Source organism: Umbelopsis ramanniana (assembly GCF_025399195.1).
Source record: "Umbelopsis ramanniana AG unplaced genomic scaffold K450scaffold_8, whole genome shotgun sequence".
In the NCBI taxonomy this organism is placed as follows: domain Eukaryota; kingdom Fungi; phylum Mucoromycota; class Umbelopsidomycetes; order Umbelopsidales; family Umbelopsidaceae; genus Umbelopsis; species Umbelopsis ramanniana.
The window spans coordinates 452,641-470,062 of NW_026252094.1; the positions used below are offsets into that span (position 1 = coordinate 452,641).

General features: G+C 44.6%; 7 protein-coding genes across 7 annotated transcripts; 4 read left to right on the forward strand and 3 right to left on the reverse strand.

Annotated features, from left to right (window-relative positions):
* Positions 1-95: 95 nt before the first annotated feature.
* K450DRAFT_226850 (uncharacterized protein) lies at positions 96-1,386 on the reverse strand. Its single transcript, XM_051586627.1, has 5 exons — positions 1,167-1,386; positions 1,003-1,095; positions 650-937; positions 387-570; positions 96-300 (listed from the first exon to the last, which is right to left on the reverse strand). The coding sequence occupies exons 1-5, from the start codon at positions 1,341-1,343 to the stop codon at positions 173-175; spliced, it is 870 nt and encodes a 289-aa protein (XP_051447780.1). The 5' UTR covers positions 1,344-1,386; the 3' UTR covers positions 96-172.
* Positions 1,387-4,964: 3,578 nt separating this feature from the next.
* On the forward strand, positions 4,965-5,746 carry K450DRAFT_226861 (uncharacterized protein). Its single transcript, XM_051586628.1, has 4 exons — positions 4,965-5,077; positions 5,149-5,353; positions 5,420-5,526; positions 5,595-5,746. The coding sequence occupies exons 1-4, from the start codon at positions 5,030-5,032 to the stop codon at positions 5,634-5,636; spliced, it is 402 nt and encodes a 133-aa protein (XP_051447781.1). The 5' UTR covers positions 4,965-5,029; the 3' UTR covers positions 5,637-5,746.
* A 100-nt stretch (positions 5,747-5,846) lies between these two features.
* K450DRAFT_226868 (uncharacterized protein) lies at positions 5,847-10,063 on the reverse strand. Its single transcript, XM_051586629.1, has 11 exons — positions 9,786-10,063; positions 9,570-9,712; positions 9,412-9,497; positions 9,168-9,317; positions 8,253-9,098; positions 7,865-8,166; positions 7,060-7,784; positions 6,848-6,967; positions 6,455-6,769; positions 6,280-6,385; positions 5,847-6,214 (listed from the first exon to the last, which is right to left on the reverse strand). Exons 1-11 carry the CDS (start codon positions 9,896-9,898, stop codon positions 6,028-6,030), a joined length of 3,093 nt encoding a protein of 1,030 aa, XP_051447782.1. The 5' UTR covers positions 9,899-10,063; the 3' UTR covers positions 5,847-6,027.
* A 69-nt stretch (positions 10,064-10,132) lies between these two features.
* K450DRAFT_278077 (uncharacterized protein) lies at positions 10,133-11,132 on the reverse strand. The gene has a single exon (XM_051593282.1). It carries the CDS (start codon positions 11,091-11,093, stop codon positions 10,299-10,301), a length of 795 nt encoding a protein of 264 aa, XP_051447783.1. The 5' UTR covers positions 11,094-11,132; the 3' UTR covers positions 10,133-10,298.
* Positions 11,133-11,348: 216 nt separating this feature from the next.
* Positions 11,349-12,068, forward strand: K450DRAFT_226876 (uncharacterized protein). The gene is made up of 3 exons (XM_051586630.1): positions 11,349-11,511; positions 11,574-11,780; positions 11,828-12,068. Exons 1-2 carry the CDS (start codon positions 11,413-11,415, stop codon positions 11,778-11,780), a joined length of 306 nt encoding a protein of 101 aa, XP_051447784.1. The 5' UTR covers positions 11,349-11,412; the 3' UTR covers positions 11,828-12,068.
* On the forward strand, positions 11,816-16,542 carry K450DRAFT_170516 (uncharacterized protein; the record flags this gene model as incomplete). Its single annotated transcript, XM_051584115.1, is given in 12 exon segments — positions 11,816-12,505; positions 12,572-13,114; positions 13,175-13,443; positions 13,520-13,826; positions 13,886-14,056; positions 14,130-14,293; positions 14,382-14,574; positions 14,643-15,089; positions 15,161-15,505; positions 15,570-15,803; positions 15,823-16,188; positions 16,261-16,542. 12 exon segments carry the CDS (start codon positions 11,816-11,818, stop codon positions 16,540-16,542), a joined length of 4,011 nt encoding a protein of 1,336 aa, XP_051447785.1.
* Positions 16,543-16,765: 223 nt separating this feature from the next.
* K450DRAFT_226889 (uncharacterized protein) lies at positions 16,766-17,351 on the forward strand. Its single transcript, XM_051586631.1, has one exon. The coding sequence runs from the start codon at positions 16,989-16,991 to the stop codon at positions 17,301-17,303; it is 315 nt and encodes a 104-aa protein (XP_051447786.1). The 5' UTR covers positions 16,766-16,988; the 3' UTR covers positions 17,304-17,351.
* Positions 17,352-17,422: the final 71 nt, after the last annotated feature.

Sequence of the window (17,422 nt, forward strand, 5' to 3'; positions counted from 1 at the left end):
TTACCCAGTCCAGAATATGCTGGAAAAGACCTGCAGCCTGATTGGTCCAAGCTCACGACCGAAAAGTTTTTTCCCCCCCCCATTGCAAGCTGAAATTCCATGGTAATTTTTTTTTTATAATATCCGCTGGAGAGCAGATCGTTTTGTACACTCTATTGTTTTTTTATTATGACTACTTCTTTGCCTGCCACCATTTCTTGAGTTTCTCTCCAGTATAGCGTGCTGTCCTTGCTGGGCCAGCGGTGATGATGCCTTTGGCACTTTGGGTAAGAGCCGGCCAAGCGATAATTTCAAACAAACCTTGAGATTATTGGAGGTCAACGTTAGTTCCAAATTAAGGCCAGACTCGTGTGATTTTCGACTTATCCACATTGCCCAAACTTTACCTCGGTTGATATACTTGTTCAGTTCTGGAGAGCCAACGATTTGCTGGTGCAACAAATCCTTATCTTCTGGCATTTTCAATCCCTTGACTCGAGTATAGCGTTGATGCTCCATCAATACTTTCTGGTATAGTGTTTTGGACAGTTTTTGAACCATCAAGCTTTGATATTTGGGATTTTTGTCTTGCTGTTGAGTGAAAAGAAAATCACAGGTTAGTTGTTGTTTCCACCATCGGTTGCGTTTCAGGCAGCGGGTTTCTTTCTACCTGAACCAAGCCATTTTCAAGCACCGCTACGTTGGGCAAATCCTCCAACAAATGAGAGTAAACTCTTTTAAAGTGCGGAAGCTGCTTGTCGACAATATTCTTCACCTTGTTGGGATTCTCACCAATGACCATGCGGAAATCTCCTTTGTAGCTGATTCCCGCAATACGCTCGTATAGTTCAGTTTCGTTGAACTCAGAGGGCAATGTTAAAAGAGCGACTCTGACTGCTTCAGTGAGGTTGACCTGATTGGCCAATCGTACACGAGCATCGTCTCGGAGGATCTTCACCTACCAGCCAGCGGCATGTTTAGTACAGGGGATTAAATTCGCCCTTCTGAATCACCGGTACTTACAGGCTTGTGCATTCTTCCCGCAAGATAAAGCGTTTCCCAATCCAGCAAATCCTTGCAAAGTCGGTCGATTGACACCACTCCATATTTGATGACCTACACCAATAGGCTGAGTGAGTAAAGGATATCGCGGCATGACAGTAGAACTGCGCGTCAATTGCCCTTACCATGCCATCGATTTCAACATAAGGATTGAAATAAACACCGGCACCTACTTTTTCCTGTAATAGCGTAGTGAAATTGCTTCCAAACTGCCGCACTACGGAATAATGGTGTGGATTCTGCTGAATATTCAAAGAATGCCAATGGTGTGGATGCGTTACACCAAAAATGAAATCAACCATTGGTTGGTTCTAAATGCAAGCGTTTGTCACGTCAATTACGGCGTGTGTCAAAAATGCCATATGGGTTACGTACCTTGGAGTCATACCCCTTTTGTTGAAATACGCCACTTCCATATGCAAACGAATATCGAATCGGTGCATGGAATGTATTCAATACATTCTTGAGTCGCTGTTTAACTTCTTCGTCAATGCTAATATATTGGTTGGTGCCAAATTCAGGAGAGTCTGGTATATTAGAGGGATTAAACTTGTAGCGCTGAAAGAAATTGGGCTTTTCCGCAATGTTTTCAGGCTCTGCCTTCTGTTCTGCTGATGAAGAGTATGTTCTAGTGACAGGAAGAATATTTCTGCTGTACTGACTGGTACGGCTGACAAGAACTCGGTATGCAGTCGAAGAAATCTGTAATAAATATTGGCAAGGTCGATCGAAATAATGGAGTTGGTGAAATTGAGCGAAGCCAAAAACTCAAGCAGTAGAGCATATGCAAATTAGGAAATGCTACGGTACCATGAATACAGAATGCTAAAGGCGTTACAGAGTGGTGATGAAATGCAAAGAGTGTGAGTGTAATTACGTGAATGGTGAGAGTTTTTGAGCTTTTTTCCGGGTTCCAAGGCCTTGAACCTGGTCACTGTGACGGCTGTCGTCCGCCACATTGGCTTTGCGGACCTTTCCACCTTTTGATACCAATAATTCAACAGCAGCAAGATGAGAGTACTCTAATAATAAACCAACCTGGCTGCCAAACACCGGTTAAGAGTACCTCCCAACGCATACTACGTCCTTTTGGTGGAATATTAAATTGGCTACGTCCCGCTGTGCCTTGTCAACCACGTAGATTCTCGAATAGAGTAGTTTCAAGAATCTACTTTAGACCTTCACAAGATCTATTTCTATCTAAGAATGATGGCCCACCTTGGTAGTCTAGCAAGAACGACATTGAATGAACCGATCAGGATCTTATCAAGTTCTTATCACACGCAGGACGGGTTATACGTGTATAAGATGTAGATTTTCGATAAAGTATTTACTTTGCATTACGTCTACTCTGCACTAAATCAATTCTATCTACGATCGACCACATTGTCAGTCTTTGCAGTAACCGTGTTGAATAAATCAACCTATGGCACGCAGGGTATGTGCAAAGAGGGTACTCTAATTTTGCTGAGTTTTTCTGCTCTCACAGCAATCTTGAAACGGTCACGACAGTTCGTAGCGAGGGGGGATTAAAGGCGGGAGGGCGCCGTCCTTTACCGGCTGTGCGTTTTCCTCCCATTTTCTGGCAATTGAATCATGACACCTCCAACGGAGGATCTGCCGCTCAATGGACACATGTCTCTGCTTAAATTACCCTATACCGTATTATGCAACATATTCATACATGTGCAAGATAACCCCGCAGCGTTTTCCATGACATGCCGCTTGTTCCATGACCTCTCGCTCGAGACTGTAAACGTAGTAGAATACTTTTGCCAAAAATATGGCCAGGCCCTCGCTCTCTTTCTTGCCATTCTTAGACATCCACGGAGACTCACTGAAAGTGTGACGAGAGCACTGTTGAAGCGAGATAAGGTGCTGATGCCTCGAAACCTCGCACAGCGTCTTTTACAGGTACTGGTCATTTCCCCCCCCCCAAATAGAAGTCTCCTGTTGTATGATAATTCCAGTCGCAGGGAAGAAGCAAAAAGTACTTACCATGGTCGGCCTTTTATTTCAGGGTTACGGGGTTGAACGGAAAATGAACTTGGCTTCCATCATATTACTGCTTGAAACAGCCGTTCATCGCTACGGCCAGTTTGAAGTTGCTGAGGATGATTGGAGGAAAAGCCATGATTACATCAATGTAAGGGCTCTCGAGTTCTTCTTCTATGCAGTAGTAATGTGATTACTGATTGAGTCATTCAGCAACTGATATGGATTCGTCGAGGAGTATCTACATCCACTACTGAGCAAGTCATGACTGAGTTCCGTCAGTTCCTCGATCAGACGCAATTTATACCATTCCCGTTTGCACAAAGTCTGCGCACACATACCATTCTATATTATCATCCTCCGTTTGAGCGAATGGTGACTTCACTACAACTTTTTGCGCCTGCCATTTTCAGTGATATGGTTAAGCAAGGTCTGACATTACGATACATTGAAGCATCTCACTTTATTGTATCTTTCATTTCATATGGCATCAAATCGGATTTTTCACCCACTGAGACAGGTTTGGCGCTTCAAAAAATCATATCATACGATATCATGGATGTCAGCCAAGGAACGATTCGCAGCGTATTTGCTCGCATGACAGACGAAACATGTTGGAGTCAGATCGAAGCATTGAAGTCCTTACAACTGCCTTTTAATATCGCCGATGTGGTTGAAGAAGTCTTGACAGAATTGTTTGATGATCCTTTACTGCGGGATGAATCCATCGCGGACTACCCATACCGAGCGCTTTACGTTAATTGGCCGTGCTGCCAAACAATCTCACGCTGTATGACGAACGCCTACAAAATTGCAGAAGATGAGCTGCAGACGGCCCTTAAGAATGGTGTAGGGTACTCTAGCTTTCCTGATAATACTATATTCAATGTACCGCCTCGAACGCTGGAATGGGTCATTGAACATTTTGAGCCTGAGAACGCCATCACCAAGGTATGACCAAAGATACAGCTGACCCCCAACGTTCGTAGCAAAATATTGAAACTATCATTTCCCCTACCAGATCTGTTTCGACAACATTGTCTTGGTCCTGGCCAACCCTGTCATGCCGCCTAATCTTTACCACAGCCCAACTGGCAACGATCCAGTTATTCGATTGTTCAAGCTTTACATTCGTCACCATATAATGCTCACTCATCGCCATATCACATGGTTCAAAAAATGTCGAAGGACGACCAGCATACGAGCAGTCATGAATGCCGTTATGGATAACGGAGTCATTCAAGCCGATAACACCATTGCCTATGGGCGATTTGCATTGTCCAAGTGTGCTCAAAGTCAAGCTTGCCGATCCATACTAGAAATGAAAAGCTTGAGCTCCATGTGCGACATCTCGCTTTCCACAGTATTTGCAAGTCAATATAGCTCTGGGCCTGCCATCACCGCTAAGCTTCGACACCGCAACGATACCTCCAATGTACACGAATCCAGCGCTCGAGGATCCAAGCGAAAAAACAGTGAAGAAGAGAAATTGGTGGCCACCACGAGGAGAAAAAAACATAGAAACAGCTTGTCGTACATTGCTGAAGCTCGACGAAGCTGGAGATCTTACCTTGAAGATTTGTTGAGGGAGTGTGAAGCCGAACGGGAAGAGAAATTTCAATCCATGAACAAAAGACGGACGAGGAAGCGCAAACAAAAAACATCCTCCAAGTCGCTTTTTGAGGCGTTATGCTCAGAAATGCTTCAAGTCACGAAAGAAGAGGATTGTTGTATTATTGCCAGTCAACTTGGTGATTGCTGTTCAGTGTGCGGCCTGCTTTTGACTAGAGAGAACGGAGAAACTTAATTATTCAGTAAAATCAGTTCTTCTTTCCTCCAATAAACCATGTTCATGTACATACTTTCACAGGGTGTGTCTTTTTCAATTTTACAAAAGTGTGGGGGACAACTCAATAATTTGTCCGGCAATTGATTTCAGCCTTTTCGAATTCTTCCTCCGTCAACCACACCGCTTCGGTGTGTGTTTAGCATAATGAATACCATCTATACAATCTGCATAGTCATAGCCTCATGCTTACTGGTAATGCGAGCTGCTCTAAGAATCCTGTCTGTCAGTATGCAACTTTCATCTAAACTTCTTTGATTTCATAGTTATCAGCACAAGCTGCCAATCCTGTTTTCTTTTGTCAATGCTACTGTGGAGCCAACAGCACAGTGTTCCCATTACCAACAGAAGATCCTAAACCCTGCTTGCTATGCACTAAACAAATGTGTATAGACAGTGTCACAGATGGAACCTGTGATGGCATCAAAGATTCAACATGTCCTAGTGTCGATTTCAAGGGCCTGTGCTTTGGTAAGTTTTACTTTGGCCACTTTGGCTTGCCCGCTGTTTCGCACTAATTGTTGATCACCTACTTAGCGAGAGACTCATACAAGGATGAAGCGATTGTTTGGTCGTTCCTTGTTCTCACCTTTAGTTTGGTTGCTGTAGCCGCCGTCAAACCACGAGTCGAAGAGTGGTGGAAGGTGAGTTGCCTATAGGTGTGTAGTGGGTACAACAGTGGGTAACTAACTGATCTGCTTTTGTCTATTAGAAACGCAATAATTATGCCTCTTTTTCCACGACTTCTTATTGACCGAACGCGCGCCCTTGTACCATAGTCCATCCGCTTAGTCCAGACAAGCAAATAGCCGCCAAATACATTGTTTGTCTTGTATCTTTCAAATTCGCTTCACTACTGCTGTGCCGTTGGGGAAAAAGAGAAGGTCTAGCGATGTAAATTTTGGCTTGATGATTTTATTGGTTTTTTGGAATATGGATGAGGATAAGATGTGCCCCACAGGGGAATGACTTTGATAACCAATGAGAAGTGATGGGAAGGAATGTAAAGAACGGCAGTTTACAATAAGAAAACAATTGGCATTGCAGTTCGTAGTGAGTGTGTGGGGGTGGGATGGTAAAAGAATTTAAAGAAATGAGACCTCGGTGTCTGCTCTGGTGGCAGTCGCGATACCATTTTTATGTGTCTACGATGAATCCTCTTGACTGGAGAAGAGTGTTGTAGTGTTTGAAATGATGTATTCCACAGTGGCGTTTTTGGCATTCATATCCAAAAGATCGCGAGATGAATCCTGGTCTCGCAACAAGGTAGGTCCAAATACGACCGCCAGATTCTTTGCGGTCATTAGATTTTCATCCGATTGCTCTCTTACGCTAAAACAAATGAAAGAAATCAGCCAGAGAGCTTAATCGCTAGAAAGATCCAGCAATACACTTACTTGTTCAAATGCGTGAATAAAGCCTTGAGGGTATCGTAATTTGCAGTAGGTAGTTGCGAAAACAGTGAACTGAACTTTTGCGCTTTCTCTTCGCCCGGTGCCATACCTGAAAGTAAATCGCTTCATGTTAAATCTTTCATTCATGATAAGACAAGGATGATCTCAAGATACATACTAATGGATTCCAAAAATTGCGGATATAATTCATAAGTCATGAGCGGGTTGGGCAATTCTCGAAGGTATTGCTTGAGAATACTGGTGACCGCGCAAATATCATTGTATTCGTCGTCATCAGTCAAATCAGGATCGAGACCTTGCTCAAACGATAACTGTATGGATCTCATTTGAGCAGCACCGCCTGATTTACGATAGATTCCTTCATAGTCCATGCCACGAAGCTCCACAGCAGCGATACATCGATCCACCAGTAATGGAATAGTTCGACCTTCAGCCTCCACCTGCTTGGTTAGATCGTTGCCAAATAGGGAACCTGGAAACGAGGTATGTGCAATTTAATATTGATTCCAATAAACGGTGAGAAGCGCGGGCTAAAGCTCTGATCATTTACCTCCTTTAGCATAAGCTGCATCGTTGTCACCTCCGCTGGCGCCTTCGCCATTAGTATGCAGTCCTAGACAATACTGTGGAACATGACTGATGCACTTCATATGGGTCAGGAATCCGCAAGCTATAAGGTAAAAAGAAAAAAAGGGGGCGTTAACGAAAATAGATCCCCCTCCCCCACTACAAGTTTACTCAAAGTGGCCAGTAAGACTTTACCTTGGCATCGCATTTCATTCAACCCCCACATTTTTTCACAGCAGACATCGCACTTGACAGGTCGGAGGAAGGAGGTCTGTTGGAAGGTATGAGATCCTTGGGCTAAGGACTGCAGAGACGATTCTTGGCTCCTCTGCGGGTTACGTGAATCTTTGCGAGGTTGATGTTGGGGGACTAAATTTACACTGCTGCTACTAGCACCATTGAGGCCGTTGTAGATACCAGTCGATGATGGATCGTACTTCCCGCCTTTTCCACTTCCAGCAAGTTTACCAAACATTTTGCCGGCATCCTCTTTGGCTCGCTTGAGGCGGAACATTTTAGGCGCCTGAGTGCCATTGAAACTATCTCGTTGGACGATTCGTCGTACGGCACCTGCGTGGGTGTGCGAATCAGAGGACTTTCGTCGTGGAGGAGACGTGGATGAATTTAACCCATCGTTTGATTTGGAAGGTGTGAGTTGGGGTCCAAGGAACGACGTGCCGGCCATCACCGCAGCCGCTTCACGTTCCCGCTCAGTCACTCGTCTCGATAAATCGTTGTTCAAGCTGGTCAATTCTGCGTTTTTGGTGTTCAACATGACCATTTCGTTGATAACTTCATCGCGAGTCTTCTCTAATCTTTGAGTTTCCTTTAGTATGACATCTCGCTCAGCTGTCATTGATTTGATAGCTGCAAACAGGGCCTGCTGCTTTCGCTCTAGATGTAAGATAGGGTTTGCAGAACTGAACGGTGTTGGAAAAAAAAAAGTTTAGATCCATGGCACAGCAATGTTTTTTTCACCTTTGTTACGAATTTTCCTTACCTGAGCAAGCCGGCTTGCTTCTTCTTCACCATATCATCCAAATCAGCACTAACAGATTCACGATAAGCCTTGAGATCGTTGCATGATTTTTCCAGTTCGCCTCTAAGGTTGCTTAATCGCATGATTTCTTCTCTGGCAGCCTTTAAAAAGCTATCGGATCCAAGGATACTGGCTTGCTGGAATGCCGCAAGCTGTGCGCGAAGTTGTCGATTGGCCACTTCTGTTTGTTGGCGTGCTGCTACTTCCTTTGCAAACTCCTCCTTTGCCCTTGTGAACTCGTCAAGAGCGCGTCTGCTTACAGTCTAAAAAATTCCAAAAGGAGACCGAACCCCACGGTTAATGCTATGGACTTCTCAACACACATGCATACACACAACCATCCACCCACCTTGATCTTGTTGAGGTTGTTCTCCGTCTCAACTAATTTGGCGTTGCTTGCTTTAAGCTGTGCCCGCAAGGTCTGAGAATCCACTTCTGAACTGACAGAAGAGAGCAACGAAGCATTGCTACTCTTTCTTGGGACGCTCACAGGAGGTTGAGGGAAGTTGGTAAAGTCGGTGGAAATGCGGTCGGATGAAGCAGGTGGTGGAGTGGGTGGTTTATGGTCATGGTGGAAGGTATCGGTTTCTGAGTTGGATGTTTCGTCATTAGCATTTAACTGAATACTGGTGCCAAGTAATTTGGTTAGATTAGCGAGTTCGTCTGACTCTGTTTCGAAGAAGGAAAAGTTCATGGGAGGAATTTCTAGGGAAAGGTTTTCCATGGTCGATTTTTCATCCGATTTAACGGATGAGCCGATAAAGCTTGAAGTTGGTGTGGTTTCAGGAGAAGAGTCCAATAAAGATGTACTAGAATTGTTTGTTATAAGTATGGATGATAATAAACTTGAAGTGTCGGATATACCGGCTAGTTGGGTAGGAAGTGGATCCGTTTTACTAGGCATTGGATCGGGGCTAGTGGAAAGAAATTGAGAATCGGAGGGTTCGCTGTTGGAGCGTAAGGGAGGAGACGGGCGGCGAGGTTCATAGGGTTCATTGTAGCGACGACGTGGTATATCCAGGCTCTCATTGCGCGGTCGAGTATCCAATGGATTACGACCTTGACTCTTACTGGCTCCTCCTGATGGTGAGATAGATGCCATATAATCATTCACCACTTGAACATCAAACATTCTGCTTGCATGACGGTTGCCAGCTTTCTGCATCAGATCTCTTCGAGATTGGCCCCGCGCACCCTGCGACGCATTCAAACATATTTTTAGATATAAACGTGGTAAGTTTAGGATGTCTGGAACGTCACTTACGGGATAGTCTGCAGGCAAGGATGGCAATGTTTTATCTACATATCCTGATGGACTTGGTGGTTTGTTAGATTGCTGTAATCGTTGACGTTCTTCCTTTCGCTTCTGCTTGTCTAGCTTCCGTTGCTCATGGCAAGTTGTACAAAATATGCCCTAAGAATTTAAGTTAGATCACTTGGTAAAAATGAAACACCGATGATGAACCTTGCGGTTCGAGTGGGCCAGGTCAATGCGAGGTGGTCCATACCTTGGTAGTCTGAGTAAAGACCAAGTCTTCTATCTTCTTCTTACAGAGAATACATTTGAAACAATCGGCATGATAAGCCTCTTCGCCTTTTTAAAATCATTAGGATGAATTTCGGTTGGCCCGAGTCCGCACGCAAAAATAAACAAAGCAAATCTTACCAGTCATGATAGCTTCATCTCGGATGGTCTGCTTGCATATATGACAGTTGTACGAACAATTCTCACAAACGGGGCGACCGTCGGTTAACAACAACAAATTTGATTCACAGTCGACAGGGCTGGAGCATTTTGCACACACAAAACTGTAACAGCGCCCAGCCAAAAAGTCAAAACAATGGGGTAGTGTAGGTATTTCAAATAGAGGCGGGTTCTTACCATTCCAGATGAAATAGAGATTCGCCAAATGCAACCACAGAACCTTCTTCAATGACATTGGTGCAGCCCATGCAAATGGCTTCAGGCCCCTGATCTTCTGGTGCAGAGGTCATCTCGGTTATATTCTATTATTCAATAAAGGGTAACTGAAAAGCGATGACCGAGCGAAGGGCGACGAATTAGCCCGAGATGAGGGAGTGGAAAAGGTCGTTGGGTTGAGCAAGATTCGTGAAAGTAACCTTTACGGCCTGGGTTTCAATGCACTGTACTCCCCTCTCATTCTATTCTGTACAACATGGGCAGTAATTATAGTTTTTTTTTTTTTTATCATCTTCTTTCTGATGGAGGCAGGGCGGTAAATAGTACATACATTTATCATCTTTGTGTGAAGTACGGGGGAGCATATTGAATTATAAATACAGTGGGTGGATGTTAGATCACGTAGATGTGATGGTTATAAAATGCTATGGTTAGAGTGTACGGTGCCAGGGAAATGGCCCCAGCACCACGCTTTCAAATAGTAGGCAATTCTCCGCAATAATGCGGGCTTTGGGAGGCTTTTTCTTTTCCTAGTACTGGAACCCTTTCTTCTACGATCGTCTTTTGATCTTGCTGTTGTTCCTTCTTTATGGCTTCCATCAGTTGAAGATCGAGTACTCTGCCTTCGCCTGTTGTCTTTCGGTATGTTTTGAGAATGTGACTCTCAATCGATGTCTTAAATGGGATTTTCACTCGGATATCTAAGAAGGCGTGTTGCTCAAATAGACACCCTCCGCTCTGGCTAGTCTGTACGCCCAATAAGGTTGCATCTTCAATATTTTCATTAGGCTGAATGGTTCGGTAGACCGTCACATCTCCTAAGCTGACCAGCCCGGTTAGCGTCTCATTGCTCCCGGTGACAGTGAGTGTTTTCAAGCGACTGTCAATCACCGTCTCATGCTTGACGATAAGCTCGCTGACGTTCACAGCCTTCTTGAGCAGGGCTGGAAAGTCCACTTTGATACGGCAATTTCGGACGATTCGGCGAACACCTATCTGAGGGATCAAATCAAGACCAATGACATTGCTAGGCATGACAAAGTCACCCTGGATGCGAGCTGCTTCTTGACTCGTAATGGGTCGAATCGAAGGATGCGATAATCCAGTATGCTCGAGTTCCTGTGCAGTCAAATAAAGCTCGTCGGTCACTATGTCCGCGCCCAGCAAGACAGGGACGCTAGGATGGGTGGGATATCTCGCCTGGTTAGCGACGACGGCCAGATCCCATGCGTATGGATAGATATAACGAGTGCTTGGCGTAACCGTCATAGTCGAGAGAGAAAAGAAAAGGTACCGGACGGATCTGTGCACGACTTCCAGGCATTTTCGTTGGTTGGCTGAGAATCGAGGTGGCTCCTTTTGGAAGAAAGGCGGTGTTTGAACACAAAGGGTGACGTCGACGTGAAGGAAATGAGAGTTGGGATCTTTATTCACAGCGCAGCCCTGCGCCATTTTTTTTTCTCCCTCCCCTCGCTCAACCCAAACTCTCCACTGAACGGGAAAAAGTTGGGTGAGTTCAAATAACACTTTTAACCTCTTGACGCGTATTTTTTTTGACTCTCTCTTTTTGCTTCATGTCAGAAACCCAATGAATTCACTTTCCCCATATCCAAACGGAGCGGCCATGCAGCAGGGCAACCCCATTCCTGCTGGATTTACAAAGGAAAAACTCAATGGCTTGGTACAGGTAGGTCTACTTTGCATTCAATCTATGTCTTACATTCCACCTTACCCCTCTCCTTTAAATAGCGAGCAAAGATGCTGCAAGCCCAAGGTGCCAAAGAGGATAATAATCCAGAATATGCTCAGATCATGCTGTTCTTGAAGAATTTGCAAATGCAATCCAGAATGCACCAACAGAGACAGTCAATGCCAGTCGCCCCTCAAGAACAACAACCATCCCCACAATCATCCATGCCAACAGGTACACATACATTACACGCATGCCTTATCTGATGAACCTGCCCCCCCTCATAAATTTTTCTTTAGCTATGCCGCAACAGCGACCACCCACCGCTTACACCCCACCCACTAATAATCCAGCTGCCAGATCTTCTATATTCACTGAGACTCAGTTGGCTGCTTTGAAGTATCAGATTCTTGCCTTCAAGTTGATATCAAAAAACCTACCGTTGCCTCCAAATTTGCAACAGGCTGTGTTAGCTACACCCAGTACCGAAAATTTGACCGCGTCAAGAGACGGGCCCAAAGGACAAGATGCTAGTCAACCGCAAACGCCTGCTAAGCTGTCCGAGACGCCACCCGCTGTTGCCCAGTCTGTTATCGGCACTGAGCCAGCTACGGCAGAGGTGGTGGCACCTCCTCAACCCCCCACCCCTTCTCAGTTCAATGCCTATGTTTCGCCATATTCGCTGCTGAAAGCGCCCATATCGTCTTATGCTCACGCGTCTCGTCAACAACGCCTACTTATACCAGCCCTGACGCCTATCGGTATGGATTCCGATGAACTGATAATAGAACGAGAACGCCGTGTGAAGGCCAGAGTTCATTACCGAATTCAAGAGTTGGAGTCTTTACCCAATAACCTGAGCAATGATCTTCCCGATAAAATCACCGCCTTAGAATCTGATATTAAAGATGCAGGCAAGAATGGGTCTAGTGTCAAGCTGCGAGCAATAATAGAATTGAAGGCTCTGCGACTACTGGAAAAGCAAAAGAAGGTAAGGAAGGAAAGACTGCGTGGGGGCACTACTTATTGAAACAGTGGCTGACATTGTGTTGTCTAGTTGAGAGATGATATCATCAAGGGAATGACCAAGGCTACTACTTTGGCCACATCGGTAGATCGTTCTGGATACCGTCGAATGAAGAAGCAGTCATTACGTGAAGCACGTATGACTGAAAAACTAGAGCGTCAGCAACGCGTCGATCGCGAAGCACGTGAAAAGCAAAAGCATCTTGATTATCTTCAAACCATTTGTAACCACGGTCGTGAGCTTATTAATGTTCACCGGACTCACCAGGCCAAGCAAAACAGATTGGGACGAGCTGTTCTTCAGCTGCACGCTCACATTGAGAAGGAAGAGCAGAAGAGAGCAGAGAGGATATCCAAGGAGCGTATCCGTGCTTTGAAGGCTGATGATGAAGAGGCCTACATGAAGCTGATTGATGAAGCTAAAGATACAAGATTGACGCATTTGCTGAGACAGACCGGTGCTTTCTTGGAGTCTCTTACCAGAGCTGTTGTCGACCAACAGAACGATCCTATTCACTCTGATGACATTGAAGATGAGGAAGTAGATGAGGATATGCAATATGAGGTACAGTCAGTCTTCGCATACAGCTATTGATAGGATGATCAACGTATTGACTCTTATTGGCTACATTAGGATGAGAGCGGCAAAAAGGTCGACTACTACCAGATTGCTCACAAGATCAAGGAAAGAGTCACGCAGCCCTCCATGTTGGTGGGTGGTACACTCAAGGATTATCAGCTGAAAGGTCTTCAATGGATGGTGTCACTTTATAACAATCACCTTAACGGAATTTTGGCCGATGAGATGGGTCTCGGTAAAACCATTCAAACCATTAGTTTGATTACCTACCTTATTGAGCACAAGAAGCAAAACGGTCCATTCCTAATTATTGTTCCGCTCTCGTAAGTTAACCAAACCGTCGCTCATGGCTCTTCTTTTCCTATGCTAATTGGATATCTTTTCCTTTTCATCATTCAGAACTTTGACCAATTGGACTCTCGAATTTGAGAAATGGGCTCCTGGGGTTGCCACCATTATTTACAAGGGACCTCCCAATTCTCGCAGAGCGCTGCAACAGGAAGTACGATATGGCAATTTCCAAGTGTTGTTGACCACCTTTGAATATATTATCAAGGATCGTCCTGTCCTAAGCAAGATCAGATGGCTCAACATGATCATTGATGAAGGTCACAGAATGAAAAACACACAATCCAAGCTGACCACCGTTTTAAGACAATACTACCATTCGCGATACCGTCTTATTTTGACCGGTACTCCACTCCAGGTAAGGACCATTTGTTGAAGCTCACATTATAACCGTCCTAACCATCCATCCTTTTCTAGAACAATCTTCCAGAACTTTGGGCATTGCTAAACTTTATTTTGCCAAAGATCTTCAACAGTGTTAAAAGCTTTGAGGAATGGTTCAATACGCCTTTCAACAAAGAAGGTGTACAAGATAAGATTGATCTTAACGAAGAAGAACAGCTCCTCATTATTAAGAGATTGCACAAGGTAATGTTGACCATTCATTGTATGGCAATTTTTCCCTCCCCTTTTTTTTTCTCACATTGGGCACTTTGAATAGGTGCTTCGTCCATTCTTGCTTCGTCGCCTGAAGAAGGATGTGGAATCTGAACTTCCCGACAAGGTTGAACATGTCATTAAATGCAAGTTCTCTGGTCTGCAAGCTAAGCTCTACTCGCAAATGAAGAAACATGGCATGCTTTATATGCAGAGCGGTGACAAGGGGTAAGAGCGCACAACATTCGATGCTTTGTTTCAACTCATGAAATGTCAAAGAAAAAAATGCTGATTCTCGCTACGTGTCTCTTTACAGACGTACTGGTATCAAGGGTTTGAACAATACCATTATGCAACTGAGGAAGATTTGCAACCATCCATTCGTTTTCGAAGAAGTTGAAAATGCTATCAATCCCACTAGACAATCCAACGAATTACTGTATCGCACAGCTGGTAAATTCGAACTGTTAGACCGTATGCTACCCAAACTCAAAGCTACTGGTCACAGAGTACGTACCCACTTCAAAATGTTTTTTTGTGGATAAATGCCAGCGATAACTGACCACCTCTGCTCTAGGTTCTTATTTTCTTCCAAATGACTCAAATCATGAACATCATGGAAGATTTCTTGCATTACCGAGGTTACAAATACTTGCGTCTTGACGGTTCTACCAAGGCTGATGATCGTTCTTCGCTTTTGTCCGTGTTCAACGCTCCTGAATCACCTTACTTTGTGTTCTTGTTGAGTACCAGAGCTGGTGGTTTGGGTTTGAATTTGCAAACGGCAGATACCGTTGTTATCTTCGATTCTGATTGGAATCCACATCAAGATCTTCAAGCTCAAGATCGTGCCCATCGTATCGGACAAACGAAGGAAGTACGCATCTTCCGTCTCATCACGGAGAAGTCGGTTGAAGAAATGATTTTAGCCCGTGCCAATTACAAGCTGGACATTGATGGCAAGGTCATTCAAGCCGGTAAATTCGATAACCGCAGTACGGATGAAGATCGAGAAGCTTTCTTGGTAAGTGAATGGTGAATGGTGGCCGGCCAAAGAATGCATGCTAACAACGCTTTGTTCAACCTTGTGTTTAGCGATCTCTTTTGGAAGACAAGACTGAAGAGCAGAACGATGTCGACGAGGAAGAAGAGATTGATGATGAAGAACTCAATGAAATGCTGAAACGCTCAGAAGAGGAATTGCCAGTCTTTGAACGCATCGATCGGGAGAGAGAGCAACAAGAAATCGAGTTATATCGTCGCAAGGGTGGCCGAGGTCCTGTTCCTGAACGGCTTATTCAAGAAAACGAATTGCCTGATGTTTATAAGAATGATGATACCTACGCCGATGTGGTTCAACATATTGAACTCGGTCGTGGTCAACGTGAAAAGGTCTCTGTCGTCTACGATGATGGTCTCACTGAAGATCAATGGCTCAACGTAAGTGTTCTAATATCGGCCAGCAGCGTGAGGTGACCCAACTAAATGTAATTGTATGTCGTAGGCTATTGAAGATGACAATGTTGACGATGTCATCGCTCGTGCTGAAGCGAAGCGAAGAGGGTTCCATTACGACACTGATTCTGGACCTGGTACACCCAGAAAACGCGGTCGATCGAGAGCTATTGAAGAAGACGTGTCGTTGCCTTCGTCTAAAAAGAGAGGACGACCGAAGAAGGCTGAATTGGATGTGAGTATCCGTCTGTACCCATGGCAGCGCGAACATCGTACTTACTCTGTTTTCCCATCAGCCAAAGCGAAAACGTGGAAAGAAGGGATCCGAATTATCTGGACCTGATCCACTTCCTCCTCAGATTCGTCAGCAAATGACACGCATTTTCATGCAATGCTACGAAGCTGTGGAAAATTCAATTGCCGAAGACGAAGAGACATACCGAGTTCGATCTGCCTTATTTATGGATCTGGTCAACAAGCGTGATTACCCTGTTTATTATACCATGATCCAAAACCCTATCGCTATGAAGATGATCAAGAAGCGTATACATTCGCCATACTACAAAAACATCCATCAGTTCAGGGATGATTTCCATCTGATGTTCAATAACGCTCGCATATTTAACGAAGAAGGATCGTTTGTGTATCAAGACGCCGATGAAATGCAGGTAAGCTGAGATGAACTTTCCTCTGGATGGATGTATTATGGCTGTTTCCAATTGCTAATGTGTATTTGGCAGAAAATTTTTGATTACACTCTTCAAACTCTCTGCCCTGGCGGGGTCCTTCCTCCCCTTGGCAATGGAGATGCTCCAATCCATGGTACCCTAGAAAACCGGCACTTGGCCCACGCTATGAACGATGAGGACGATAGTGAAGCTAGCACGCCTTCAGGGTATCAGACCAGTCAACGAAAGAAGCAAAAGCGAATCACATACGACGATGACGATGAGGAGGAGGAGGAGGAGGATGATGACGATGACAACGACGATGATGACGATAATGCTGAATACGAGGGTTAAAGTAAAGAAAGAAAGACCTATTGTCTTGCCTTCCACCGTCATGTTGTATCTTGCCGTATTTGCGTCCCTTTGAAAAGACATTCCCTTAGTTATTTTTTTCTCAACCATACATTTTGATCTTGTTGAAACTCTTTTTTTCATTACGAATTCATTAGTTACGAGGATAGAAATGTGTAGATCTCTCTGATTGTACATAAAAGTGAATTTTTTTTTTTACTTATTTACATTATGGTTGTTGTTCTTTTTTTTACGTTAGAAGAAAAAGTTAATTTTTGAGTGCCTATCTCCCACCCTTCATCCAGTACAGTCCCACTGGTTGTTCTATCACATCGTCGTAATCGTCGTTATCATAAAAGTCGTCGTCGTCATCGTCATCAATTTTGGCAAGCCAGCTAGACCCGTTGTAGGCAGAATCAACGCTGAGGGATTCATCGGAGGAACTATCCATGGCCCGGATTTCCTCTCGCCACTGGATAAATTCATCCTTGTCGCTGACGCGGATGGTGTTCAGCTTGATAGACATGACCTCGTCTTTGGACTTTTCCATGCGTTGGACACGTCGAAGTTCTGCATTTGCAAATGCTTTGGTTTCTTCAGTCACCATTGGCTCACTCAGTCCCTTGAGAGGTCCGGATATAAGAGGCGGTGTCTTGTCACCTACAGATCGAACTTCCTCCTGTTCATTATCCATATCCTGGCTCGGTGCCTCTGTCGTCTCCTGGTCAATGGTAGCCCACGGCGTCATCAGAGGTGCCAAATAATGGATGTATGAGTGAAGAAGAGTGGGATGTGGACACGATCGTAGGCCCTGAGTGGCAAATAAATTTCCATTGTCAGTCAAATTCATTGGATTGATAGTGGTAAGAAGAATTGGCACTCA